At 35.5% G+C, this 27,191-nt stretch overlaps 1 protein-coding gene across 1 annotated transcript; it reads left to right on the top strand.

The window, feature by feature from the left end:
• The first annotated feature begins 4,687 nt into the window (after window positions 1–4,687).
• On the top strand, window positions 4,688–25,385 carry parvg (parvin, gamma). Its single transcript, XM_056452400.1, has 13 exons — window positions 4,688–4,870; window positions 7,192–7,251; window positions 7,478–7,545; window positions 8,919–9,021; window positions 12,736–12,876; window positions 12,966–13,081; window positions 14,954–15,006; window positions 16,315–16,349; window positions 16,483–16,544; window positions 16,627–16,695; window positions 19,987–20,088; window positions 20,437–20,509; window positions 24,734–25,385. Exons 2-13 carry the CDS (start codon window positions 7,200–7,202, stop codon window positions 24,805–24,807), a joined length of 948 nt encoding a protein of 315 aa, XP_056308375.1. The 5' UTR covers window positions 4,688–4,870; window positions 7,192–7,199; the 3' UTR covers window positions 24,808–25,385.
• Window positions 25,386–27,191: the final 1,806 nt, after the last annotated feature.

Genomic DNA, 27,191 nt, shown 5'->3' with positions numbered 1-27,191 from the left:
GGGATGAATTGATTTCGACACACTGACTACAAATGAGCTCATATAATGAATTCAGAGGCCTGTTATGAAAACTATCTCGTCTTCATACACTGAATGATTTATGCTGAACAACCTTGGTCTATGTATTAATATTTCACCTTTAGGTTTCACATTCGTTTGTGGGCATGATTCGTGACAAATCTACACTGTCATTTTATTTAGTGGTGTCTGCTACATGAGGTATCGCTATTAGTATTGCTCATCATGCATTGTGATAAAAACAAATGACATATTATAGGTATTTATGTTTTGTAACTTGTAAGGTTTCATAAAATCTGGGGTTCAGTGATCAGTAATCAGTCTGGATTATTGAGTCCACCCTAGCAACACAACAGCAGTTCATCTGAACACCCTCACAAAATCCTGGCATCCTTTTATGGCCTGTTTCCACTGAGTGGCACAGTGGTACACTGCCAAAAGGGTACCAGTGGTGTATGATAGACATGCTCAGTCGATGTCATTCTCGCTCGAGGAAATGTCAAAGTAAAGCTGTCCAGGTCGACAGGTTTGATTATAACTGCAGATCAATGATAGTGTGAAATAGCCTACTGTAATCAGGGGCGCCGCTGGCCGCCATGGGCGCTCTGACAAGTGGTGATGAAATTCAAGAGCGGGGGGAGGGGCGGATTGGGGGCGGGGCTTCGCGGTTGAAAGTGAAGAGAGAGAGAGGGGGGGGGGGGGGGGGGTCGCGGTTGAAAGTGAAGAGCGCAGGGGAGGGGGGGGTGTTTGCGCGGGCCCTTGATAATGTCTCTGGGGGCTCCCTAAATGTATGGGCCCTTAGAATCATTCTTACTCCCCCCATCCCTCCCCCAAGCGGCGCCCCTGACTGTAATGTCTGCAATTATATAAAATAAATAAATATATGCAGCTTATATGAACACATACAGCCCCTTACAGTCTCCAATATGTTACCAATTACAGAAAAACTACACACAGCATACATTTAGTCCTTAGTTAGGTTCAAAAACAACACGAAATATAGCCCACAGTCAGAGCAAACCTCTCATCAACATCGTTAATCTTCACCAGCACATGTGACCTCTGTTAGAATTTAAATTCATAAAAGTTCGAAAGGTGAAGATAATAGTTAAACATGGCAGTTTGTTCATGTTTTAGGATGATGAAAGAATCGTTTGCTTTGTTTTTTTGCGCGTCAGTCTCGCGTTTGTCCGTTTCTGAAAGGATCGAATGTTGGAAGCACTTCAATAATCACACGCATGTTATTATCATCAGCTCAAACAGTTCATTACTTCAAATATAGACGTGTGGCGAGCGCAAGCGAGAAAGCGAAACAGCTCACACTTTAGACGGCCTTGTAAACAACTACGGGGCACGACATATATACACATGTGATCTGAGTTTTCCCGGTGGTCAGTATGAAAATATTGTAATAAATTATAAAAATTATCATTTCACATCACTTTTCTACATCGCTGGATCGGTGACCACACGGGAATCGCCGACAAAGAGCGTGTGTTTGTGTGCATGGAAATGTATTTTCTCCCTCCCTGTTTAATTCGATCTAATGCGAGCCCTGATACACCACCTCTCTCCTGCTTTCACTTCTCATATTAACGGAGGGAGCGATTCATTTGGGAACGAATCCCTGTTATGAATGACTGGTGTGAACCATCGATATCCCTCAATGTGCATATCCACCTTTGGTATAAATGGTATATAACATTTATAATGTTCAATAATTTAGGGTGGACAGTATGCAGATTGAGGCGCAGGCATTATGTTATCAGGCACCTCCCTATAAGTTACTTCAAAAACTAGCCGTTACTTCACTTAGCCCACAATAATACAAGTTCTGGCACAGCTGCATCTTGTTGTCATGTTTTATTTACATTGTTTGCTGATTTTATTCAACAAAACTAGCATAAGCCTAGTATTTAGTGCTAGTTGGTGCTACTTCGCCTTATGGTCTGTGCAGTAAGTGACTGTATTATCATCATTAACGTTGTTTAGCACAAAAGTTTCTAACATACAACGTAGTAAAATGACGAAAATTTACGTAATAATAACGTACAAAACGAAATCTTACCTATGAAATCTTCTGCCTTTATGCTTTGTTTTTCTCTGTTTGCTCATTACTACACCCGTACACAGCGCTAAAAGTCCAGCATCTTCACACTGGATTTAGTCTAAATAAACACCTGTCTCGTTTTCTTCAGAATATGTAATCCGCAGTTTCCAGTACAACTGTGTAATCTCTCAGGACGACGTAGAATGTAAACAGATCCACAGATGGGTGACTCTGAATCTAAATAATCCTGTTGTTTTCAGATGCCCCTTTGAGGGTCTGTTTTTTTCAGTTGTTTGTTCTGAATTCAAACTTGCGTTTAATGGGGGGAATTCATTGGGATGGTAACCATGGTAACTCTCCTGCCCAAATTACCTCCGGTTTTTCTTGTCGGAGGGAGGCGTTTACTCCAGCACAGAAGAGAGAGAGAGTGGGAAATACAGTATATGCAGTTGTTGCTCACAAACAGTGTTGGGTGTGATTATCTACTAAGTAACTAGTTACTGTAATTACATTACCTTTCAGCTGAAAAGGTAAAGTACAAGATTACTTTAGATTTTTAGGTAATTTTATTAAAGTTACTTTGCTTAGTTAATTTGCTAATACTAAGTTAATTTGCTTATTGTACGTACATTAAACAGTTGTGTATAAATCAATTCAGAGAAGCAGAATTACATATATTTTAGCTATTTTTCAGCTAATTTATCAACAACTGCACATGCTAAAGAAAAAAATAAGCTCATACCAATATAAGGAATACATTCAGAAAAGGAGAGTAATTGTGTGTATATGTATGTATATATATATATATATATATATATATATATATATATATATATATATATATATATATATATATATATATCTCCAGTGAGTGGCAGTTTTGTAGGCGCAAATGCCGTGTTGATGCCAGAAGAGCATCTCTGAACGCACAACACGTCCAACCTTGAGGCGGATGGGCTACAGCAGCAGAAGACCACACCGGTTGACACTCCTGTCAGCTAAGAACAGGAAACTGAGGCTACAATTCACACAGGCTCACCAAAATTGAACAATAGAAAATTGGAGAAACGTTGCCTGGTCTGATGAGTCTCAATTTCTGCTGCCACATTCAGATCGTAGGGTCAGAATTTGGCGTCAACACCATGAAATCATGGATCCATCCTGCCTTGTATCAACGGTTCAGGCTGGTGGTGGTGGTGTAATGGTGTGGGGGATATTTTCTTGGCACACTTTGGGCCCATTAGTACCAATTTATCATTGTGTCAATGCCACAGCCTACCTCAGTCTTCTGATGGCTACTTGTAGCAGGATAACGCACCATGTCATAAAGCGTGAATCATCTCAGACTGGTTTCTTGAACATTACAATGAGTTCACTGTACCCAAATGGCCTCCACAGTCACCAGATCTCAATCCAATAGAGCACCTTTGGGATGTGGTGGAATGGGAGATTAGCATCATGGATGTGCAGCCAACAAATCTGCAGCAACTGTGTGATGCTATCATGTCAATATGGAGCAAAATCTCTGACGAGCATTTCCAGTACCTTGTTGAATCTATGCCACGAAGGATGAAGGCAGTTCCAACGCGGTACTACTAAGGTGTGTGTGTGTTTGTATATACAGTTGAAGTCAGAATTATTAGCCCCCCTTTGAATTGTTTTTCTTTTTTTAATATTTCCCAAAAGATGTTTAACAGAGCAAGGAAATTTTCACAGTATCTGATAATATTTTTTCTTCTGGAGAAAGTCTTATTTGTTTTATTTCGGCTAGAATAAAAACAGTTTAAAATTTTTTTTAAAAGCCATTTCAAGGTCAAAATTATTAGCCCCTTTAGGCTAATTTTTTTTGATAGTCTACAGAACAAACTATCGTTATACAATAACTTACCCTAACCTGCCTAGTTAACCTAATTAACCTAGTTAATCCTTTAAATGTCACTTTAAGCTGTATAGAAGTGTCTTGAAGAATATCTAGTCAAATATTATTTACTGTCATCATGGCAAAGATAAAATAAATCAGTTATTAGAGATGAGTTATTAAAACTAGTATGTTTAGAAATGTGTCAGAAATCTTCGCTCTGTTAAACATAAATTGGGGGAAAAAAATTAACGGGGCGAGTAATTCAGGGGGGCTAATAATTCTGACTTCAACTGTATATATATTTATATGTGTGTGTGAGTGTGTGTGTTTTATTTATTTATTTTTGTTAATCAAATATCTTTTTCAACTACAAGTTTTACTTTACCGACAACTGCACATACTTAAGAAACAACGAACACTTGGCAGGTATGAAATCATTGATTTAAAACATTCGCGTTTTAATACATATAGTGTTTAAAATTGAAGTGTTAATTTTTTTTAAAACAAAATAAAAATATCCCAACAAAAGCTCAGATCTAAAGACTTAAGAGTTTTAATTTTATTGTCTATGCATTAAGATTTTCTTTTCTAATATTGTCAAGTAATTAAGTTACTTATTAAGTAACGAAGTAACTTTTCACTAGTAAGCATTATTGCTAGTTATATAGGTGTCATGTTTAGACCTCCTGTGACAGTTTATAACTCGTTTTGAGCAAGAAAAAAGAGGAAGCTTGGCTTTACCACTTCCTGCCTGGTGTTAGAAACAGGCCTCACCCATATGTGAGTTCTTGTTTTGTTTTTAGTCGACACAAAAAGATGGTTGTTTGTGTTGTAGAACTTAATCAATTTTTGTAGGAAAGGTGACGGACCTTTTGGACGATATTTCATTGGCAGCTCCACTAAAAGAAGAAAGATTCTCCAGACGTGCAGCGAGAGCGGAGGTAAAAGTTTTGACAGCAAATATTGCATTGGTCTAATATTGTCATTTCAAAGCTCAGCAGACATCTTGGATTTCTCTTTTAGCTTTAAGTCTTATATATTTTTTATGATGACATTAAATACAAAGCTATTTAAAAATGTATGTAGATAAATGTCTTTGGTAATTTGGTGTTTGGGTTATGATATATCTGAACAAGGCAAGATATTTTTGAAATTGGAGTATAGATATATATTTTAAATAAGGCAACGCAGTGGCGCGCAGTAGGTAGTGCTGTCGCCTCACAGCAAGAAGTTTGCTGGTTCGAACCTCGGCTGAGTCAGTTGGCGTTTCTGTGTAGAGTTTGCATGTTCTCCCTGCTTTCACGTGGGTTTCCTCCAGCTCTGGGTGCTCCAGTTTCCCCCACAGACAAGCGGTACAGGTGAACTGGGAAGGCTAAATTGTCCATAGTGTATGAGTGAGTGTGTATGGATGTTTCTCAGAGATGGGTTGCGGCTGGAAGGGAACCCGCTGTGCAAAACATGTGCTTGATAAGTTGGCGGTTCATTCCGCTGCGGCGACCTCAGATAAAAAAGGGACAAAGCCAAAAAGAAAATGAATGAATGACTATATTTTAAATAGACATTTACAAGTCTCCATTTGCTCTCTTTTTGGTGAGTAGAAATAATTAAAGGGATAGTACAGCCAAAATTAGCTTTTATTCAATTCAATCTCAAGGCACCCAAGTTATATATGACTATATCTAGGTCTCTTTTATTATTTTTTTTTTTGTAAACAAAATAATATATAGACTAGGTAAAACCATGCTCCTTGTTGAAGTCAGTGGCTATTAGTCAAAAAACACAAAGGCATAAAACGGCTCCTGACAATACATTAAAGTCTCCTGAAGAGAAATTGAACATTATTTACATCATAATTTACACATTTTTTTTGTTTCATTTGAGGCTACACATACATCATCTTGTGTCAAAATCCTCACACTAGTCTTGTGAACTCTGTCAGGACTGTTAGCAGAGCCTATAGACCAGGGATGTCAAATTCAGTTCCTGGAGGGCTGCAGCACTGCACAGTTTAGTTCCAACCCTGCTTCAACACACTTACCTGTAGGTTTCAAACAAGCCTGACGGACTCAGTTAGTTTGATCAGGTGTGTTTAATTGGGGTTAAAGCTAAACTGTGCAGAGATGCAGCCCTTTAGGAACTGAGTTTGACACCCCTGCTGTAGACAGTATTTAAGGTAAATATAAGTAATGGTGCTGAAATAAATAATGTTTTTTTGTTGTTGCACAAACGGATAATTCACTTGATAAATCCTCCATGTATTAACCATGGGTGTCTATTTTTGTTTAGGGGGACTGTATGAGATCATAGGTTCATTATTAATCACCTGTTTCTAAATAGTCTGTCTCTAAAAGTGAGGGGGACATATCCCCCCTGTCCCCCCCGGTTGCTACGCCCCTGGGTTTAGGGGTAGGGACTTGGCATAAATTTTTTGAACAAAAATGATGTTCTAGGATCAACATAGATGTTAATCCAGGATCGCATCTTGGCAAAATCATGAGTAGTGTTATATTAAACAGTAATTTCTTCTAAATTTATGTGGTTTTAGTATACAAATCCATATTCAAAACTGTTAAAACTCAACTGTTTCACTCCAGGAGACTTTTTAAAAAGAAAAAAGTATCTTCCTTTAAGAGAATTAAATTAAAAATGTAGACTAACGTTATTTATATATAAAGAAAATCACGATGGCGTTATGTTCTCAGGAGCTTGAAGGACATTAAACTGTTTTGTCTTCCAGTTTAAAACACAAAAAGCGTGTTTGAATAGACTGTATAGTATCTGAATTTCCTTTTTGGCTGAACTATTCTTATCAAGAGACGATTTTCCCCTCTCTTTCTTTGTCTCGGAGTCCCACAGCATGTTTTTGTTGTCAGAGTGGTTTATGTTTTGCCCGTCAGTCTGTGTTATGTCAGTGTGTGTCGGCGTGCGTGATGCAGGAAGACAGAAATCTCCGAGCTCCTTGTGTTTTTCTCCTCCGTTCAGACTCGGCTGTGTGTTGTGGAGATTCTCCGTCCTTGTGTTTTGACGTTTGAAGTCGGTTTCGGTTCGCAGCACTTCATCATAGCCATAAAAATGTCCGTTAGAAAACAAAACCTTGAGATGAATCGAGTCCTTGAGTGTCCCTCAGGACACAAACACGCAGACGCAAACCGACCGTCAGAGGGGTTTCAAACGGAAGCGCTGGAAATCAAACGTCTGCTGAGTGAAATAAAAAACTGTTAATAAAGTTCACTTTTTGACAAAAAACTGTGTTTTGAAACAGCTAGGAGAATGGCAGACTTTGGAGCTGAAGAGGAAAAGGACGACTTCAGCAACCGTCAGGGTGAGCGGATCAACATCATGACGTCACGACACAAGGCCGCGCATCCAACTTTATTTCTTCTAGTAAATCCTGACAATTTTAAGTCGTCTAACGTATTTAGAAGTAACTTTCACTGTTTTTGTCCTCACAATGCACACAGTGTGCATTAGACTATATGTTGTGTTACAACAGGTCTAATAGATGTCTAAAAATATACGCTTTGACAACAAGTGCTTGTTGGTTTAAGGTGGAGAGAAAAGAATGATCATTCAGCCGACATCTTTAGAGGATCCTAAAGTCATTAAACTTAAAGAGGTGAGATATAACGTTTTATGGCAATAAAGAAGTACAGGCCTGTAGCCAGGGGGTTTCGGGTGGTCCGGAAGACCCACCCCTCACAGACAAAAGTCCAGAGTTTGTCCGATACATGAGCTCATTTATCTTATTTTGACTGCTATGCCATCATAAATACTGAAAATTACTCATTGAAAAGTGCTTTAAGACCATGCTGAATCCTCTTTTGGCTGTGACTTCAGCTAGTCAGTTTTGATCAATGCAAACAATTATTTTTCATGTGTGCAACATCCAGCTGTGCCAGAAAACATACAATCTGATGTAAGTGAAGTTATCTTTCGCTTCAGTATTGTTTTTAAATAGAGAAAACATTTTACAAGTAACTTTTATTGTAAATCTTGGACCTCATTCTTGAAGCAAAAATGACCAATAAAAAGGTGTGAAGCACCTAAAGCAGCCTATATTAAAATTCACTTACTATTTTGGCTATTGTTGTTATCCATGGATTTTCAAAAGCACATTGTTTTTACAAGAAAGGCTAGAAAAATTGTGAAGCTCTATTATTATTACTATTAAAATAGTGCTTGAAATGTCACTAAAATATCTCAAAATTAAATAGAAAATTAAGGGTACAGATGAAAAAAAGATCCACTCTTTGAGAAAAAAGAACCACCCCTTTCACCTGGCTCGCTACGGGCCTGGAATATATATACAGGCCTACAATGCTCCTAAGTATTCATAGCGCTTTCCTTTTTCCACATTTTTTTATGTTACAGCATTATTCCAAAAAGCATTAAATTCATTTATTTCCTCAAAATTCTACACACAATACCCCATAATGACAATGGGAAAAAAGATTTGTTGAAATTGTTGCAAATTTATTAAAAATAAAACAGCTGAAACATCACATGTACAGAAGTATCCACAGCATTTGCTGAATACTTTTTTGATGCACCTTTGACAGCCATTACATCCTCAAGTCTTTTTGAATATGATGCCACGAGCTTGGCTCACCTGACTTTGGGAAATTTTGCCCATTCCTCTTTGCAGTACCTCTCAGGCTCTATCAAATTAAATGAATTTAATCCATTTTGAAATAAGGCTGTAACAAAAAAAAAAATGTGGAAATAGTGAAGCGCTATAAATACTGTCTGGATGCACTGTATATACAGGGGCGTAGCAATTGGGGGGACAAGGGGGATACGTCCCCCTCACTTTTAGAGACAGACCATTTAGAAACAAGTGATTAATAATAAAATAAACAGAAAAGTTTGGATTTCATTCAGCCGTCCCCCCATTTTTTAAAATGTCCACTACGCCCCTGTATACATATATAAATATGAAAACTTTTTGGGGCTTTTTCCAGAAGCTTTTAACTGTTGTGTTTGTGGCAGGTTTTGTTGGACTGGATCAACAGCACTCTGAAAGTTGAACACATTGTGGTGCGATCGCTGGAGGAAGACCTCTATGATGGACTCGTCCTTCATCACCTGCTACGTAAGAATCAAATCAGTGCAAGAAAATTTTGAACACATTATTAATTGCCACAATGGAAGTTAAAATAACATACTTTTATTGCAATTTTGACTTATTTATGAATTGATATCAAATGATTTTATCAGTTTTTATCGCACAACTCTGCAATTCTTTTCTCAGAATGCTTGCTCTATATACACCTTCCCACAGCTCTGACTTATTTTCTTGCAATTAAGAATTTTCTGCTTTCATTGTATCTACTGAACTAGTCTGCAGTAACGAAAACATTAGGCGCATTAGAAACAAACAGATGGCCAACCAAAAATTAACTCAGGATTATACAAAGAGTGGGCAACACACAATACACACATTCCTGATATGCAAGTTCCATCTCACACTCTAAAACACTACAATTATATGGTATAAATACAGCACTACAACATACAAAAGTGAGAGATCGGCTTGTCACTTACCTGTTTTATAATGATTTGATCAGCTGTAGTTATAAATTATAATGTTTTCCACCTCTAAGCGCTTATTATGCTGTCTCTGTCGCCATCCTGGGGATGAACAACATCAACAGTCTTTGGCTGGCAATGCACTGTCTCTCAGAATTTATAAATATTTTGAAATAGGCAGTATTCTTTTAAATAAACTGCATATTTGCAATCTAAACTACTATGTTCTCTACTAAAAAAAAGCCTCAAAAGAACATTATGTTGTCCAACAGCTGCAATATGTGTCAACCTGTAGAGTGTCCTCTGCTTGTCTCTGTATGTTGGTGGAGTAATAGACCCTTTTCACAATGACGTCACTTCACTCCTCCCTATCGGCAATGCAGTGTATTTTTAGTTCCGGTTTACCTTTGAATGAATGGGAGACTTCTCTGGAAAATGTACAAATAAAAATATTAACATTGCACGATCTGATTTAAGACTATTATTGGTATCAGGCATGTGTCCAGATGTTTCCCTTTCAATACAAAACTGCTTTCTGAGTTTGAAAATGATTGTTTAAGTTATTAACAATAGGAATAAACTATTGTTTGTCAAGGAAAGCAGCTTTTTCACTGATTAATTAAGTTTATTTCCTCAATAATGGATTTAATTTTACTTTAATGCTGCTCTGAATATAAATTTATATTATTTGTTATATGTAAATGTTCCAGCATGAGTACAATTCTTAACTAAATCTTCTTATATTACCTGGTAAGTATAGTATGTCTATAAATGCAACCAGTTTCATCATTTATTATTTATTGATCTTTTAATGTTTTGTTCAGTTTCCCTGTTTGAATGAATGAATTATGTTCTACTGTCACCTTTTGGGTGGATTTAATGGGATATCTCTACTACCTTTTAATTAATAATGTTACAAATAATGTCATAATGTAATAATAGCGAATTATAATGCAGTCTTCTTGGTGTTATTTTTGCAATTGTAAATTTTTATATTGATTTAGTTTGATTATTAAGAGTCACATACAACATTGTTATTCTATTTAATTTAATTTGAATATTAAATAGACATAAATGTTTTATAATCATGAATAAAATATAGAACAAATGTCAGAGAAGTGAGCAGTAGAATGTGAATAATATGAATGTGTTTGTGAATCAGCTGTCCACTGTTTATGGCCACAGTAAAACACCCACAGTTTTATTAATTTTTTTATTCTTTAGGACACACACAAAAAAATAAATAAATCTGATATAAAAACATGTTCAGCACCCATGTAAACATCCGAAATCTTTATTTGACAAATACTGACAAGTACACACCAACTTCACCTGCAGTAAAGACAGCCACACAAAGCAAAAGACTCTGTTTAAAGTCCCATTTTCTTGGTTCAAGCAGAAATCTGGATGATCCATAAGTTTTTTTAGATGTCAGATGTCTCACCTTGTATGCAGACAAAAGAAAACAGCCGTGGTCACAGTCTAACCATTTCTGTAGTAAATATGCAGCTGACTGGGTGAGTTCAGAGTTCTCTGGGTAGAGAATCCTCTATGGGGATTTCTGTGTAGGCGGAAGTAACGATACACTGTGTTGAGCAGGGGCGATTTTAGGATTTTCACTTTAGGGGGACTAAGCTCCTTATATGGTTAAATATATATATATATATATATATATATATATATATATATATATATATATAAAGCCTAATATTACATTCATAAGTAGTAATTTAATAGTAATACACTTAAAAATGTTTGTTTAATATGGGTTGTATAATAGTATTCCACTGTATTACATAGACAGGCACAGCCATTTGAGTTCTGAATAAGCCAAATAGGCTCAACCCCCCTGTTTACTGTAGTAATAACCACTTTCTATATTCAAGTTCATTTTTTGTTTCCATATATTAAATAAATAAACTGCCACTTTTCTAATTAAATGGCATACATATAAATATATATTTTGAAACATACAGGCTAATTCACATATTTCACGATCTGAATGATAATAATAAATAAGTATTTTTTAATACTAGACAACATTGATGTTTCTATCTCTGTCAGGAACTCAGTGACAGTTAAAACAAGTACATTCTCTAAGTGCTTCTGTCACTGTTTAATCCTCTCTGTGCAGGACAGTATGGTATAATTAATGCCAGACAAACTGTAAAGTGTTTAATATTGGTAGTTCATTTTGAAATAAAAATAGTGAAATGTTCGTTAAGAGTTACAATTTTCGCTGGAGGAAACAGCTGTGCTGATGAGATGAAAACCCGACTGCTCCTCCCTGACATTGAGATAAAGGTGATACAAATATATACATATATATACATATATATATATCAAAGAACTGCAAATAAGCAGAAATTATAACAATTTATCAATAAACACACACCTCGTTCTCTCGCTGTCCATGGCTGAGGTTTGCTGATCAAATGAAAAACAAAAGACGAGGAGGACAGTTAATGAGCTAATCGCAAAAATTTTAGGGGGGCTGAGTAGAAATATAGGGGGGCTACAGACCCCCTAAAATAGGCCTAGCAACGCCCATGGTGTCAAGTGAAACCGGAAATCGCGTGATGTCATGTGAAAAGGGTCTATACACAAGGGTAAAGGGGAAAGAGGCTGGACGAGTACTGTTATTTGCAGAATATCACATGGCTATCAGCCAATCAGATTAAAGAACTCGACAGAACTGTAAATACATGTATTATAATAATAATAATACCGTATGTCTAATAATAAGATAAAAACTCATATTTCATTCATTTTCTTTCGGCTTAGTCCCTTATTTATCAGGGGTCGCCACAGCTGAATGAACCGCCAACTATTCCAGCATATTTTACGCAGCGGATGCCCAGTACAAGGAAACACCCATACACTCTCATTCATAACAGTATGCCCATTTTAGTTCATCCAATTCACCTAAAGCGCATGTGTTTGGACTGTGGGGGAAACCAGAGTACCCGGAGGAAACCCACGCCAACACGGGGAGAACATGCAAACTCCATACAGCTTCCAACTGGCCCAGCTGGGACTCGAACCAGCGACTTTCTTGCTGTGAGGTGACAGTGCTAACCACTGAGCCACCGTTCCGCCTAAACTCATATTTGTCGAGTCTTAAATGACAAGATGTTAACTCATAATTGTAAGATAATTAAACCTTTTATTTAACTGGTCGGAAATAAGCTTCTATATAATTGTCATAGAAAAATAACGTCACATTGCAAAAGAAATGCTACTGTTTTTTAATAAAGTTTTTATGTTGTGAGCGCAGGCAGGTCAGCTGGTATCGATCTTCACGTCGAGGAGATTGCATTGAGTACTGGCGCTCAGATACGCAAACTAGAAGTGATCCTGAAATCCCTGAACGAGACCTTAGAGCTCAACGTGGACCAGGCCAAGTGGACCGTTAAACGTGAGCCAATCAGATCAGCTCTCATCCATGACCTGTTTGCATATTAACGAGCCAATCGCATATTAATGCTCCGCCTCTGGATCTGTCAGTCATTCACAGCAGGGATCTGTTGGCCACACTGCATCTTCTGGTCGCCATTGTGAGGCGTTTTCAACCCGATCTGGTCCTGCCTGCGAATGTCAGTGTGGAGCTCATTCAGTGCGAGGTGATGGATTCACTCTATTTAAATTATATTAAAATGTATTTATATAGTTAAAGTCAGAATTATTAGCCCGCATGAATTATTTTTCCCCAATTTCTGTTTAAAGGAGAGAAGATTTTTTTCAACACATTTCTAAACATAATAGTTTTAATAACTCATCTCTAATAAATGATTTATTTTATCTTTGCCATGATGACAGCACATAATATTTGACTAGATATTTTTCAAGACACTTCTATACAGCTTAAAGTGACATTCAAAGGCCTAACTAGGTTAATTAGGCAAGTTAGGGTAATATTGCTTAAGGGGCTAATAATTTTGACCTAAACAGGTTTAAAAAAAATAAAGAACTGCTTTTATTGTAGCCAAAATAAAACAAATAAGACTTTCTCCAGAAGAAAAAATATTATAGGAAATACTGTGAAAAATTCCCAGCTCTGTTAGACATAATTTGGGAAATATTAGAAATAAAATTACAGACAGGCGAATAATTTTGATTGTATATTAAATGAATAAACTAGAATCGCATCCAAAATAAAAGCTTGTTTTGACTGTAAAATATGTTTGTGTACTGTGTGTATATATTTATTATGTATATATAAATACACACATGCATATTTGAGAAAATGTTTATTTATAGCTAGATATAAAATATATGTAAATATACAAATTACATATAAATTTAAATATCCATGTAACAAAATTTGTTTGTATAGTTTTGTTTCTATCACATATACATAATAAATATATAATATACACATGCATGTTATGTCAAAACAAACTCTTAGTTTGGATGCTATTAATTGTGATTAATCTTTGCCCAGCACTAGAAAACACATGCAATTTTTAGTCAATTATTTGAAAAATGAATATTCACATGGTAATGAGTTTTTATAACTTTTCTAATTTATTATTATCTATTATTTAAATATATTTAATATCACACATAATAATAAAACAATTTTTCATTCATCACTACCTTATGATTAATAGTGTGGTATATGCACACAGACTTTTAATTTTAATCAGCCAGCCTCAGTGCTTCCAGTGAACTGTTGCTCCATTCTAAAATCGTTACCTTTAAGGTCTGATTTCTTTAAATATCAGTGATCTTCACTGCCTGTTAGATATACAATATGAAGTGGGTCTCAGACCAGACAAGAAGCTTTGCATTAAATTTCATTTCCCCCCGCCATGTCGTTAAAATATTTTACCCCAGTATTTTCTATGGAGTTTCTGCGCTAACCTGCTGATTCTGACGGCACTAGTGGTTTACACGGTCTTTTATCTCGTTTTACACTTGAACAACTTCTGTTTACAAAATGAACACTTACAGTAAGTCTAATAAACAATGTATTAATGACATTACAACATTGATGCTGTAAAAGGAACCTTATGAAAATAAAAATAGTCTCATTAAACTTTCATCGAAAGTTTGGCTGAAAAACACTAGCTGTGCATATAGCCCATTGAATGTCCATTGTATTAAAAGAGCAAAACTTTTACAGTTCATAACTGTATATTTGCATAAAATAACATTATAATAAAGATATGTTTCATATTTTCGCAGTTCGTCACATTTAAAAATGTTATTAATATACATATATGCAAATATGATCACTTTAACTCATATTTAGCGTATTATTCAATGATTATGCGTGCTCAGTTGAATATTGCTTTCATTTATAATAAAAATCTATATGCTATGTATCATAACTTTTTTTAATAATTTATCACCTCATTTTATTTTAAAATATCCACACATATGCAGATTATGAAAAAACCAGCAAAGCAACTTTTTTCCTACTGAGAAGTTAGATCACATTACAGCAGTTTAATGTTCATGCATTCATTAAAATCTCATTTGTGAAACAGGTGACAAAAAGTGGCATCAAGGCGGACAAGCAGACAGAATTCATCACATTTAGGTCTGTAAGAAACTTCCTTCCATGTTAAACACACTGGCTGCATCCGTTGATCAGCCAAATTCAGTACACACATACACACACACACACACACACACAAACACAAAAAAAAACATTTAACTGTATTAACTTAACTAAATTTTTTTTTAGTACGATGCTGTAACAGAAACGGAATATTGAGTGGGGGGCGGGGTTTTATTTTTGTGCTCCTTTTACCATCTTTCACTCACACCAAATGGTTGGAGGCACGTGGCTAAACATATTTCATCCAATTTTACTAACGACAGTCTTGAAAAAAAGAGATTACCAATTTCAAAGAGGTTTTCTTGGTAATAAAAAATCAACCCAGGCTCATTCTGAAAACGTACCTCCACGGACGTTTCTGGAGACCGCGAAATACGCCCCGACGGAGCGTTTTTCTGCAGTTTTTGTTTTCGCGAATCCGCCAGAGGTTGCTGTGTATGCTTTTTGAGATCTCAAATTTCCTTCTCGAGTGCCATTCGTGCCTGCTGTTCTCGCGTTAATCCACTAGAGGCCGCTGTCGACTCACTTTTTGACAGACTTTCTGACTGACTAAGCGAACGATCGGCTGACCCACCCTCCCCCTTCCCTAAACCCAACCAATTTTATCGATTTAGCAGCCTACCTGCTTTCTGGAACCGCTCTTCACAGGACTTAAACCCGTTATCGTGATCAACTCCTCTTTGCGTCTCAAGTCCGCCGACATACGTGGCGCGCTAACGGGACAAACTGGTTGCAGCCGGAATGCCGTCCATACGGAGGTAAGCGGTCAGCTGGTAAGCGCGAAAAGGAACGGCGTCACACCGCCCCGTAGCGTTCGTTTAAAAAAATGAAATGCAGCCATATGTACCTCCGCCTACGTAATTCGCTGTCTCCAGAAACGTCTGCAGGGCTATGTTTTCACAATGAGCCTGTGTTGTATAAAATGGTTAGAGGAGCGTAGCTAAGCAAATTTAATCCAATCCGTCAAACTGATGTCATCAGAGAAGATGATTTTGATTAAATATTAATTAAACAAACAGTTTTTTACAGTGGATTACCACGTTTAGTTTATTATTCAGTTGTAGAGTGTTATTCCTGTTATTCTACAGTATAAGCGCCACCTACAGGCTGACAGTAAATGTACATTGTTGTATCAGCTGTTTTTATTTCGCATGAGTATGCTGTAAATTGTTTGTATGTAAAGCCACGTGAGAATAAAGGCTGTTTATGTATCACTATATTTGCGAGAGTCCTGACATTATAAGTCTTTTCATGTCCATAGCAGTGTGTTTGCTTTGTGTTTTGCAGTGAATCCAGCGACGAGCTCGGCAGAGAGTCTAACAGTGAGTCAAACGCAGGCTGAACTCTGAGCCTTTTCATTTCCATATTTATAAGCATCAGTAAGTTTCAGATAGCGGAGGCGTATCGAGAAGAAAGCGCTCGCTCCTTAATCTCTCTCTTGCAATGTCTTTGCAGAGGAATGTCCCATTGATGAGCTCTTCAAGCTGGAGGCGCACAAAATCGAGACCGTGAAGAAGGTCCCGATGCAGTTTTAAATGCTCTAAATGTAGCCTTTGACCCAAATCTTTCACAGCTTCATCAACTTTTTCTCTCCTACAGGCCATTTTGCACTTTGTGAATAAGAACATGGCATCTCTGGGACTGAACGTTACGGATCTCGAAAAACAGGTGTGCAAAGCCTTCATGATTTCAGTAAATGTGATTTTTTTTGTGCTACTGTGTCTTTAAGACTTGTGTTTATTTGCTTTGTTATGATTGGTTAACATCTGGGCATATGTAATACGTTACTGTAGGGACTATACTACAGTAACAGTATACTGTATACTACAGTATACTGCCCAGCAGGCACAGGACGTCAATAGGATGCCAGATTGATGCTGTACCCCAATGTCATCCGGATTTTGGGAAATAAAAATTGGTTTAACATAAGAACCGTCAGGCCAACATGAATATCCAACATCTAACCTAAAATCAACCAAATATCAACATCTATTGATGTGACAGCTTGGATGTTATGAAGTTACCACTATGACGTCTATCAGACGTTGGATTTTGGTTGCTAAACCTGACGAATAAATGTCAGTATTTGAGATCAATTTGACGTTGGTTTAAGATGTTGGCTCAACGTTAAATTTTGGTCACTTTCCAACACAACCTAAAATCAACCAAATATCAACATCTATTGATGTTACAGCTTGATGTTATGAAGTTACCACTATGACGTCTATCAGACGTCAGATTTTGGTTGATATACAGTACCTGACGAATAAATGTCAGTATTTGAGATCAATATGACGTTGGTTTAAGATGTTGGCTCAACGTTAAATTTTGGTCACTTTCCAACACAACCTAAAATCAACCAAATATCAACGTCATTTGATGTTGTTATTGGATGTCAAAATAACATCCTTAGACACTGGCTAGACAATTTTGGTCACCTAAATCTAACCTAATATTAACGTCTTATGACATTGTGTGTCTGCTGAGTGCGCATTATAATGAATTATTAATAATGAAGCTATGGTTGCCCTATTCTTTCAGTCCGTTAAATTATGAAAAAAACACACATTATTGGAAAGATCAATTGCATATGAGGATTTTTTGTGTGTGCAATTAACAAGTGCATATTATTATAATCTAAAATGATTATTATGGTTGTTATAATGGAAAAAATATATATTTTTGTTCACATTTTAGTTCTAAATAAAAAATAATAATATTCTGTGTTTAATTAATATAAATAATTGTAAATTGTTTTATATTTTTGCACAGTTCATGATTGAGTATAATTTGTAAAATGAATATTTATATTATGAGAACTGAAATAAATAGAATAATTTGACTTTATTTCTGCATATTTGAAAAGATTTTTAACGCTATTAAAGTGCATATTATTATAATATTAAATTATTAATATGCTTGTTATAATTGGAAAGTCATTGTTCACAATTTATTTTTGAACATTATTTAAAAAATGGTTTTGCACAATATTCTGTCATTAATTAATGCATATTATTATCAGCACATTGTAATGAGCATTTTTTTCCGATGCAATTAATTTGTGCATATTATTATAATATAAAAGGATTATTATATATGCTATTTATAATAACTATCATAATATAATTATTAATACACTGTTGTAATGGATTATTTATTATTCATTCATTTTCTTTTCAACTTAGTCCCTTTATTAATCAGGGGTCACCACAGCGGAATGAACCGCCAACATATCCAGCATATGTTTTACGCAGCGAATGCCCTTCCAGCTGCAACCCATTATGCCTACACACTCATACACTACAGACAATTTAGCCTACCCAATTCACCTAAACCACATGTTTTTGGACTTGTGGGGGAAACCGGATCACCCCGGACATGCAGCATGCAAACTCCACACAGAAATGCCAACTGACCCAGCCGAGGCTCGAACCAGCGACCTTCTTGCTGTGTGGCGATTGTGTCACCCACTGCGCCACCGCGTCCCCACTATTTATTAGATATAATTTTAAAAAATTTAATCTTAATATAATTTAAACAAATATTATCCATATAGTTCTGAAATTAAGTAATGCATATTTTCATAATTGATGTTTTACATTTTTGCACAGTTCATGATTGCATATTATTTGCTAAATTAATATCCATATTATAATGAGAACCATTTGAAAATAAATATGCATATAATAATGAAAATTAGTTTGCATAACTGTCCTGTTTGTGTTTCATCAAAATACAAATTATAATGAAATATATAATGATTGCTTTTTAAATATTTTTTAAACAACACATTTACATAGAATTAGTCAAATTAATGTTCATACTATAATGAGAAATACAGTTTTCATAATTTTTCACAATTTAATACTCCACATTATTATAATAATAAACACTATTTAATGGACATAAGCAATATTCATAATGTTTCAAAATGTTATATTATTTGAAATTGTAATCTACTTATTATAATAAAGAATTGTATATTTATCACTTGATATTATTTAGAAAATATTCTGGAAATTATAATGAAATGAATATGAATAAATGCATATTTATAACCTGAATGTGATAATTGATCATTTAAAAAAATAATAACTTTAAACAGTTCATCACTGCTTATTAATTATGTAATTATTGTAATATTATAATAATGGGAGGCAGCACGGTGGCACAGTGGGTAGCACAATCTCCTCACAGCAAGAAGGTTGCTGGTTCGAGCCTCGGCTGCACTGTAAAAAATGCAGACTTTGGGTACCGGTAAGCTAAATTATCCATAGTATATGTGTGTGAATGAGTGTGCATGGATGTTTCCCAGTGATGGGTTACAGCTGGAAGGGCATCCGCTGCGTAAAACATATGCTGGATAAGTTGGCGGTTCATTCCGCTGTGGCGATCCCAGATTAATAAAGGGAATAAGCGAAAAGAAAATGAATGAATTACATAGAATTAGTCAAATTAATGTTCATACCATAACGAGAAAGACTCAAATTTTTACAATTTATTTCTTCATATTATTATATAAATTAATACTATATGGAATATTCATAATGTTCCACAATGTCATTTTATTTTAATTGTAATCTAATTATTTATACATTAAAGAATTGTTTTAATTTATCACTTCATATTATTAAGAAAATATTCAGCAGATTTTAATAAAAACATACATTTTCTTAATTTATAAATGCATATTTGTAACCTGGATATGGATAAAAAAAGTGTCATTAATAACAAAAAAATAATAACTTTATTATTGCATTACTGCACAGTTCATTACTGCATATTAACTGTGCATATCCCTTTATTAATCTGGGGTCGCCACTATGATATTATAATAATGGGAAAAATTATCACAATAATATTCTTCCAGCTCATGTTCAGTGATGAGACCCTTTTTTGGCTATTTTTTTCACGGTAATGTTTGATATGTTTCTGATTTTCTCAATGCAATTGTGTTAGTTTGCAGATGGAGTGATTCTTCTCCTGCTGATCGGTCAGTTGGAGGATTTCTTCATTCCTCTGAGCGAGTTCTTCCTTTGTCCTGTCAGCAGCTCCGAAATGGTGAGAACCAAGAAAACCTATTTTGCACTAAAACAACAGAAACACATTGCCAGCGAGCTCCATTTCACTTTAAAACAATGAGCTGAATGCAACTCAGACTTATGGGAATTTTATGGGAGTGTAACTTCACATGCACCTCCAGGAAATGCATAATTAACGTCTCTCAGGATGACAGGGGAAATGACAGCACAGTAGCGTACGGCTGGTTGAGAAGCTGAGGGTAATAATGCAAAAGACAGAAATCAAAACCAATGATCTTACGGTTACCAGAAAACCTGCAGTTTTTAGTTGTTTTCCAAAATTGTGACTTGTTTTTATTATTTATTTATTTTTTTGTTTGGTCTGCAGCTTCATAATGTAACGCTTGCGTTGGATCTTCTTATAGACAGAGGCTTTCCAGTTCAATCCGTTAACCCTCAAGGTAATTATTTTGGGAGAGTTCAACCCCAATATGTTTATATTTGTACCACTTCATACATGGTATGGTTCATGCAAATATGAGGTAACATCACCACCTATTGGCCTGGTATAAATAATACAGCAGATTTTGTCGTTTTTTTGTGGATTTGTGTGAACGGATTATTTTGACACAAGCTGTTTCCATCCAAAGATGCAAAAATGGAATATCGCATAAAAGACGTGCCAATAAAGCATAGACTGTAAAAGATATGGACGTATTATCCGGGACGTTACCCATAGGTTTCTGAAGAACGCAAAAGAAGCTACCAGTAGGCGTGGCCAATTGTTGCCATTTTGTTTGCGTGTCATCGCACTGACCAAACAAGGGCAAAGAGGCGGAGCATGAGCAGAGCTATAGACGCATGCTGTCATTTGGCTATGACAGGCTTTTCTATGGGAGAAACGCTTAATACTTCCTTACCTGCGACTCGTTTGTGTTCTGACCACATGTGCTTGGTTTTACACTATATCAATAAACTGTTTAGTCTTTCAAAACACTGTTGTAATACATTCAGCCACTAAGCATTGTTCTTACGACGTTTTTTTACAGGAGGAAAACGCGAATTACATCCAAATACTTCAAATATAGTGTGTGTTAGTAAAGGCTATTTATGAAATCCAGACATAACACTGTACAGTATGACAATGTTTCAGATGACTGTTCTAGAGCCAACAGCTAATCAATCTGGCAGATTCTGGAGAGCTTTACATGTCTAAAGAAAAATATAAATGATCTAAAATGAAACAATTACATTTATAAAGATGGTATATAAGTAGATAATTTCTCTAACCTGGGAAATGGAGGCCAGGTGAATGGTTTGTGAGCACAATTAAGTGCACACAGCATGCTATATTATCTTGTAAGAAATAATTACAAAAGAGAATTGATTGTGTAAAGCCACATAAAACAAAACAAAATGTATATGCCGAGTTCAGCGGCTAATCAGCCGGAATCAGCTGAGGTGAAGTGACGGTGACCAGCGAGACCCAGCTGTCACTCAAGTGGCCACGCCCTTAATTATGCAGACTTAATAAAACCTAATATAATGGAAATGGATGAGTTAAAAAAAAATTCACCCCCTCACAGTTGTCATGAAGGGTAATTTTAGCTATAGGAACCAAAATCTTTTTTTTGTACCAGGCTGTAAACACCTTTTTTCTGCTGTAACGTTGGCCATTTTAACAGTAGGGTCAATAGAACTTTGCTCTATATGGAGCCAGGACCAGCGGAATTTCGATGAATTGCAGTTTCAGTTACTTCTGTATTTGCTTCACGAGGGAGAGCAAGAGTTTGCCGCTTGGAATAAAGCAGCATTTCCATCCAATCAGTCAAAGAGAACAAAATCGTCACTTCCTGATTAACTGGCAGCGAACATCAAAAATAAAAACGGAATTTGCGGCGGTAGGAGAAGCTGCGTCAATCTTTTCTTTATTTAATAAATGACTTGAAGACAATGCCGACACGCAATAAACGCGTGGTGGTGTTTGAAGACGTAGAGCGCAGTCGCTCTTGACAATTCTGGAGGTAATTAATAATATAATAACACTAATACAGAAATGGTTACAGCGTTTTCGAAAGACCAAAACATTTCAGATGTTTTACAGTGTTGCCTGCTGTTTTGTCCATTATCACGCACTTTAATGCGAATACTGGAATTTGTTCTGCAAAAGTGTTCCCATCGTAGTTTATGCACATTTTTTCTTATCGAATAAAAAGTTTATCCCACTCAGTTATGCGCATACGTTTTTTATGTGCATTTTTAAAATGTATACGCGTTTGGCGTTTCCATCTGTTACAATCACAAGTGGTGTTTTCAACACGGGATTGACGACATTGCTTAGCCTTGTTAACCTGTAAACATTAAGAAGCGTTTACCTTGCTTTGCCTTGTCTTTTCATGCAGTTTTTTCAGACCCTCGCCTTGTTTTCTCATCATTGATTCTTTGCCGCCTGTACTGGCCTGTTACCTGAATTCGCCTTTTGGATTACCTGTATGTACCCATATGGAACAAAAACAGGGCCAAAAGTATTGAAATAAAAAGCTTGTCAAATATATTACATTGAATTACCGAGTGCTTGGATTTTAATGACTTGAAGTGCTGGGTTTGTAATTTTAGCTCCTGAAATTTAACATAGTTGTTTATTTAAGCTGTGAATATTTCAATTCAAAACACATTTTCATACTTAAATTCAATACTTCATATTCAACTTCCAGATTTCACCTGCAAAATATTCAGTAGTTTAAAAATACCATGTATAATATTCAAAGGGCAATTTTCAGCTCATTTTATTTCAGTTCGAAAATTCACTTCCATAAATTCAGTGGATCAAATTGGGCAAATTCAACATTACATCAGGGCACTGCGGGAAAAGCAATAGATCACAGACTGACCATCTCCAGAGCTCTGATATTTTTACCAGCAGGTGGAGATGGAGCAAAGGGAGATTTGCGTCTGCGATCTATTGCTATCTATTGGTATTTTTAAACAGTAATGAATATTTTTTATTTTTGAGGTGAAATCTGGAAGTTGAATATGAAGTATTGAATTTAAGTATGAAAATGTGTTTTGAATTGAAATATTCACAGCTATGTTAATTAAATAAACAGCTATGTTAAGTTTGGAAACAAAGCTACTGTTGTCATCTGTATATTAAACATTTTTTAAAAATCAAGCAATTTTAAGTGCATTAGTGTCATGTAAATATGGCCTTAAATGTAAAAAAAAATGTTGACGTTATTATTTAATAATAATAATATTGACATTTTAATCATTTTAACATTTAATGCTATATTTACAGGACACCAATGCACATAAAATTGCTTTATTTTTGAAAATGGTTTATATATAGAGGACAGCACTGTCAAAATAATCCCTGTTCACACAAATCCACAAAAAAAAAAACGATGTATTATTCATTTTGTATAGAGACACTTCACATCTGTGCATATTCTGCATAAACCCACACTGAAAAAAATTTATTTAAAGATGATTTCTTGCATTTACTCAATTTTTTTACGTTAATCGGTTGTAAACAATTTATTTGGGCTGAATTTAAACATACAAATTAAGTTGAACATTATTACATTTAATTTGTTTGTTTAAATTCAACACAAATAAATTGTTTGCAACAGTTTTGCATGCAACACTTTTTTCAGTGCATGGTCAAACTGCACTTTTTGCCACATAGACTTCCATCCATATGCATGGTAATATGGCAAACGGGAAACACAACTAGGACGAACAAACAGCAGTAAAACCTTAAAAGTATTTTCTCTACAAACAAGTGTGTTTATGGCAATATGTTATAAATAAAAAGTAAGCATAACAAGCTGTTTGTTATTGGTCAATACAGTCCTGTTTTTTGCATTGTTGTTTTGGTTGTCAAATACTTGTGCGCCATACAATGACATAATTATTTTTAAAAACTTGTACTTTAAAACTGTTATGGACTGAGCTTTTTTTAACCCCTTGCCTTGTTAACGAACAGCCAAAACTATTTATCAGTTACCAGTTTTTACTTGAAATAGTAAAACTAAGTAATAAACTTAAAACTAATTATTTTCAGTTTATCTACCCTGCTGAAAAATCCATCTTAAACTAGCCTAGGCTGGTTAGCTAGTTTTAGCTGGTAGACCAGCCTGGTTTTAGAGAGGTTTTGCCCATTTCCAGGCTGGTTTCCAGCTATTTCCAGCCTGGTCTTAGCTGGTCAGGCTGGGAGATGACCAGCTTAAACCAGCTTGATCAGCCTAGCCAGGCTGGGAGCCCAGCCAAAACCAGCTATGTCCAGCTTAAACCAGGCTGGTCAAGCTGGTTTTAGCTGGATTTAGCTGGTAATTTTTCAGCCTGACCAGCTACGACCAGGCTGGAAATGGATGGAAACCAGCCTGGAAATGGCCCAAACCCCTCTAAAACCAGGCTGGTGAACCAGCTAAAACCAGCCAACCAGCCTAGGCTGGTTGAAGCTGGATTTTTTAGCAGGGTATAGTAATTTTTATAGCTTATAATGTTTTCCACCTAGCTTGTCACAACGGATTGAAACACAGGATGTCTTTATGAAGAAATTTGTGTAATGCTGCTGCAACTAAAACCCATATCAAGCCAGTTTTTGTCTGCTTTTTAATATTGAGCTGTTATTTAGCATGCGTTCATCTATCTGCTTGTTCATTTTCTCATGTTTCTCGCAGATATTGTTTCCCAAGATGTTCCTGCTACTGTGAAAGTGCTGTATTATCTATTCAACAGGCACAAAAACAAATAATCTGCCGCACTTTTCTTCTATTCCGTGAAATCTGTGTGGTGTTTTCAATAATTAAATTGACTGTAAATGTGTGTCTGTCTTCTGAGTGAAAATCAAAGGGCACGTCGTTGACTGGGATTGCTTTGGCACTCGCAGTGTTACAACACATTAGAAGCAATTGAACAGAGTGTCTCTGAACCATTTGAAGAGGCTTCAGAGAGAAAATGAGAGGACGTGGCCACTCATCTCATCATGGAAATTGCGTTTGGATGCTGACGGCTTCAATTTAATGTCACCTCTTCATTCTCTTTCCTTGTTTTTTTTTTTATATATATGCGGACAAATGTACTTTAATGTATCGCTCAGCTGTTTTATGCTGATTGCAGCTTGTTTTTTAAATAAAAGTGGCGCATGTATCCGAATCTTCTTCTTCTGATTATTATACACTGTAAAACAAATCTGTTAATTAACAGTTTCTGTATTTTGTAGCCTATTTTCTATTTATTTACAGTTGTGAATTTCATAATGGCACCTTGATCTCTGCTCTGTCTTTTGATTATTGACAATTCAACTATACAGTTTAACAAAGGGGCTTTTATTGACATTTAATAGTTTAAAATAATATAATGTATAAGAATTAATATATAATAAATGAAACTGTAAAATAACAGGAAACGTATGGCAGCTTATTACAAGGTTTTTGCAGCATAAAATACAACACCAGCCCAGACAATATCACTTTAAACTATTAAAAATGTTCATAAAAGTCGCTTTTCCCGATTTTAAAGAATAAAAAAAAGTGGTCAGAAGAAAGTTTACGGATATTTTCTTATTTTACGGTGTATGTTGGAGTCAAGTGTGTTTGTGTGACTGTGACGTCACTTTGAGTCACTTGAGGAGAAAGGTTTTTATTAGTTTATAATTGTTTTTTTAAATAATACTATGCTGTAGTTATGAAATGAATCAGTTTATATTAATAAAATAATTAACAATCAAACAAATGAGGTAATAAATGTCGTTTTGATGCGGTTTATGGCCGCATGACAGCAAAATCGGATTCAGCCATCAGTTCAAATGGAGCTTGGCGGTTGAATTAACCGTCCGTTTTACTAATGGTTACCATAAAACGGGAATGGTAATCCAAATATACAAGTTGATGGATTCAGTACAACTTTGCGAAACGTATAAACTCGATCAAGGGTTTCATTAGCGGAAAAACGTCAGCAAAACTGGCGGAGGAGGCGTGCCACGTATGTTACCTCAGGTAAGTCTTTCGGTTAAGTAGCAGTAAAAACTTAATATAAGTTTTAAAAAGGTCTAGTACAACTTGATGGAAACTGCACATCCTCTGGGAATCGTCTAAATAAAGTTTCAACCTGAAAAACGTCCTTAAAATCGCTTGTAAACAATGTCACGGGACGATCAATAAACTCAGGACAGTCAGTTTTCATAATGTTGGTAACAAAAACAGTCGTATTGCTTTTATCTGGATTAACATGTATACTTTTTATTACGAAGTGGGCAAATAGCTTGTTAGTGCAATAAAAACGTTTTATAAAAAGTTAAGGTAAATTGTCTTATTTTGATAAATGTAGGCATACTGCAGAATGGGAACAAATAGCTTGCTGGAGCAATGCATAGTAAGTTAACCATTTAATAATTACATGTTTTAGTTATAAACAAAACCATATACTTACATGAATGCCAATGATACAGTATTTTAAACGGAATCTCCAGTTCACATTGTTGACCTCATATAACAGTAAAGTGCTCCTGTCCAAACTTTTTAAAATGTCACACAACAGCGTTGAACAAATATCCTGTTTTTCTTCAGTACTTAAAGTATGACTAAATGTGTGCGGTTGTGTGTGATGTGCTTTATCATTTTGATACGTTAATTTAAATTCAATTAGTTGCAATATTGTTTTATCTTAGGAAGTCAGTCTGTTCCCATCATCGATTAAATAACTATAAAATCTTTGCTAAAAGCTTAATTCTATTGTTAAGTATTGATAAAGTGCTTTGATTAGATTGTGGATGAATGCCAGTGACGCATTCACTTTATTTGCAAACTTTAGGGAAGCTAAAGCTCTTATTCTTGACGTAAAGGGCATTTTCATTCAGACAAATAAAAGTGTCATGTATAGCATTGTTTAATAGTTGTCTTGTTGTTCTTCAGCACTTAAAGTATGACTTACATGTGTGCGGTTGTGTGATGTGCTTTATCATTTTGATAAATTATTTTAAATTCAATTTATTAGATAACTATAATCTTTTTAAAATAACTAAATCTTTGCTAAAAGCTTAATCCAGTTGTTAAATATTGATAAATCTGAAGTGCTTTGATTAGATTGTGGATAAATGCCAGTGACATATTCACTTTATTTGCAAACTTTAGAGTTAAG

Source organism: Danio aesculapii, chromosome 25 (genome assembly GCF_903798145.1).
Source record: "Danio aesculapii chromosome 25, fDanAes4.1, whole genome shotgun sequence".
In the NCBI taxonomy this organism is placed as follows: Eukaryota; Metazoa; Chordata; class Actinopteri; order Cypriniformes; family Danionidae; genus Danio; species Danio aesculapii.
This window is presented reverse-complemented; position numbering and strand designations above follow the sequence as displayed.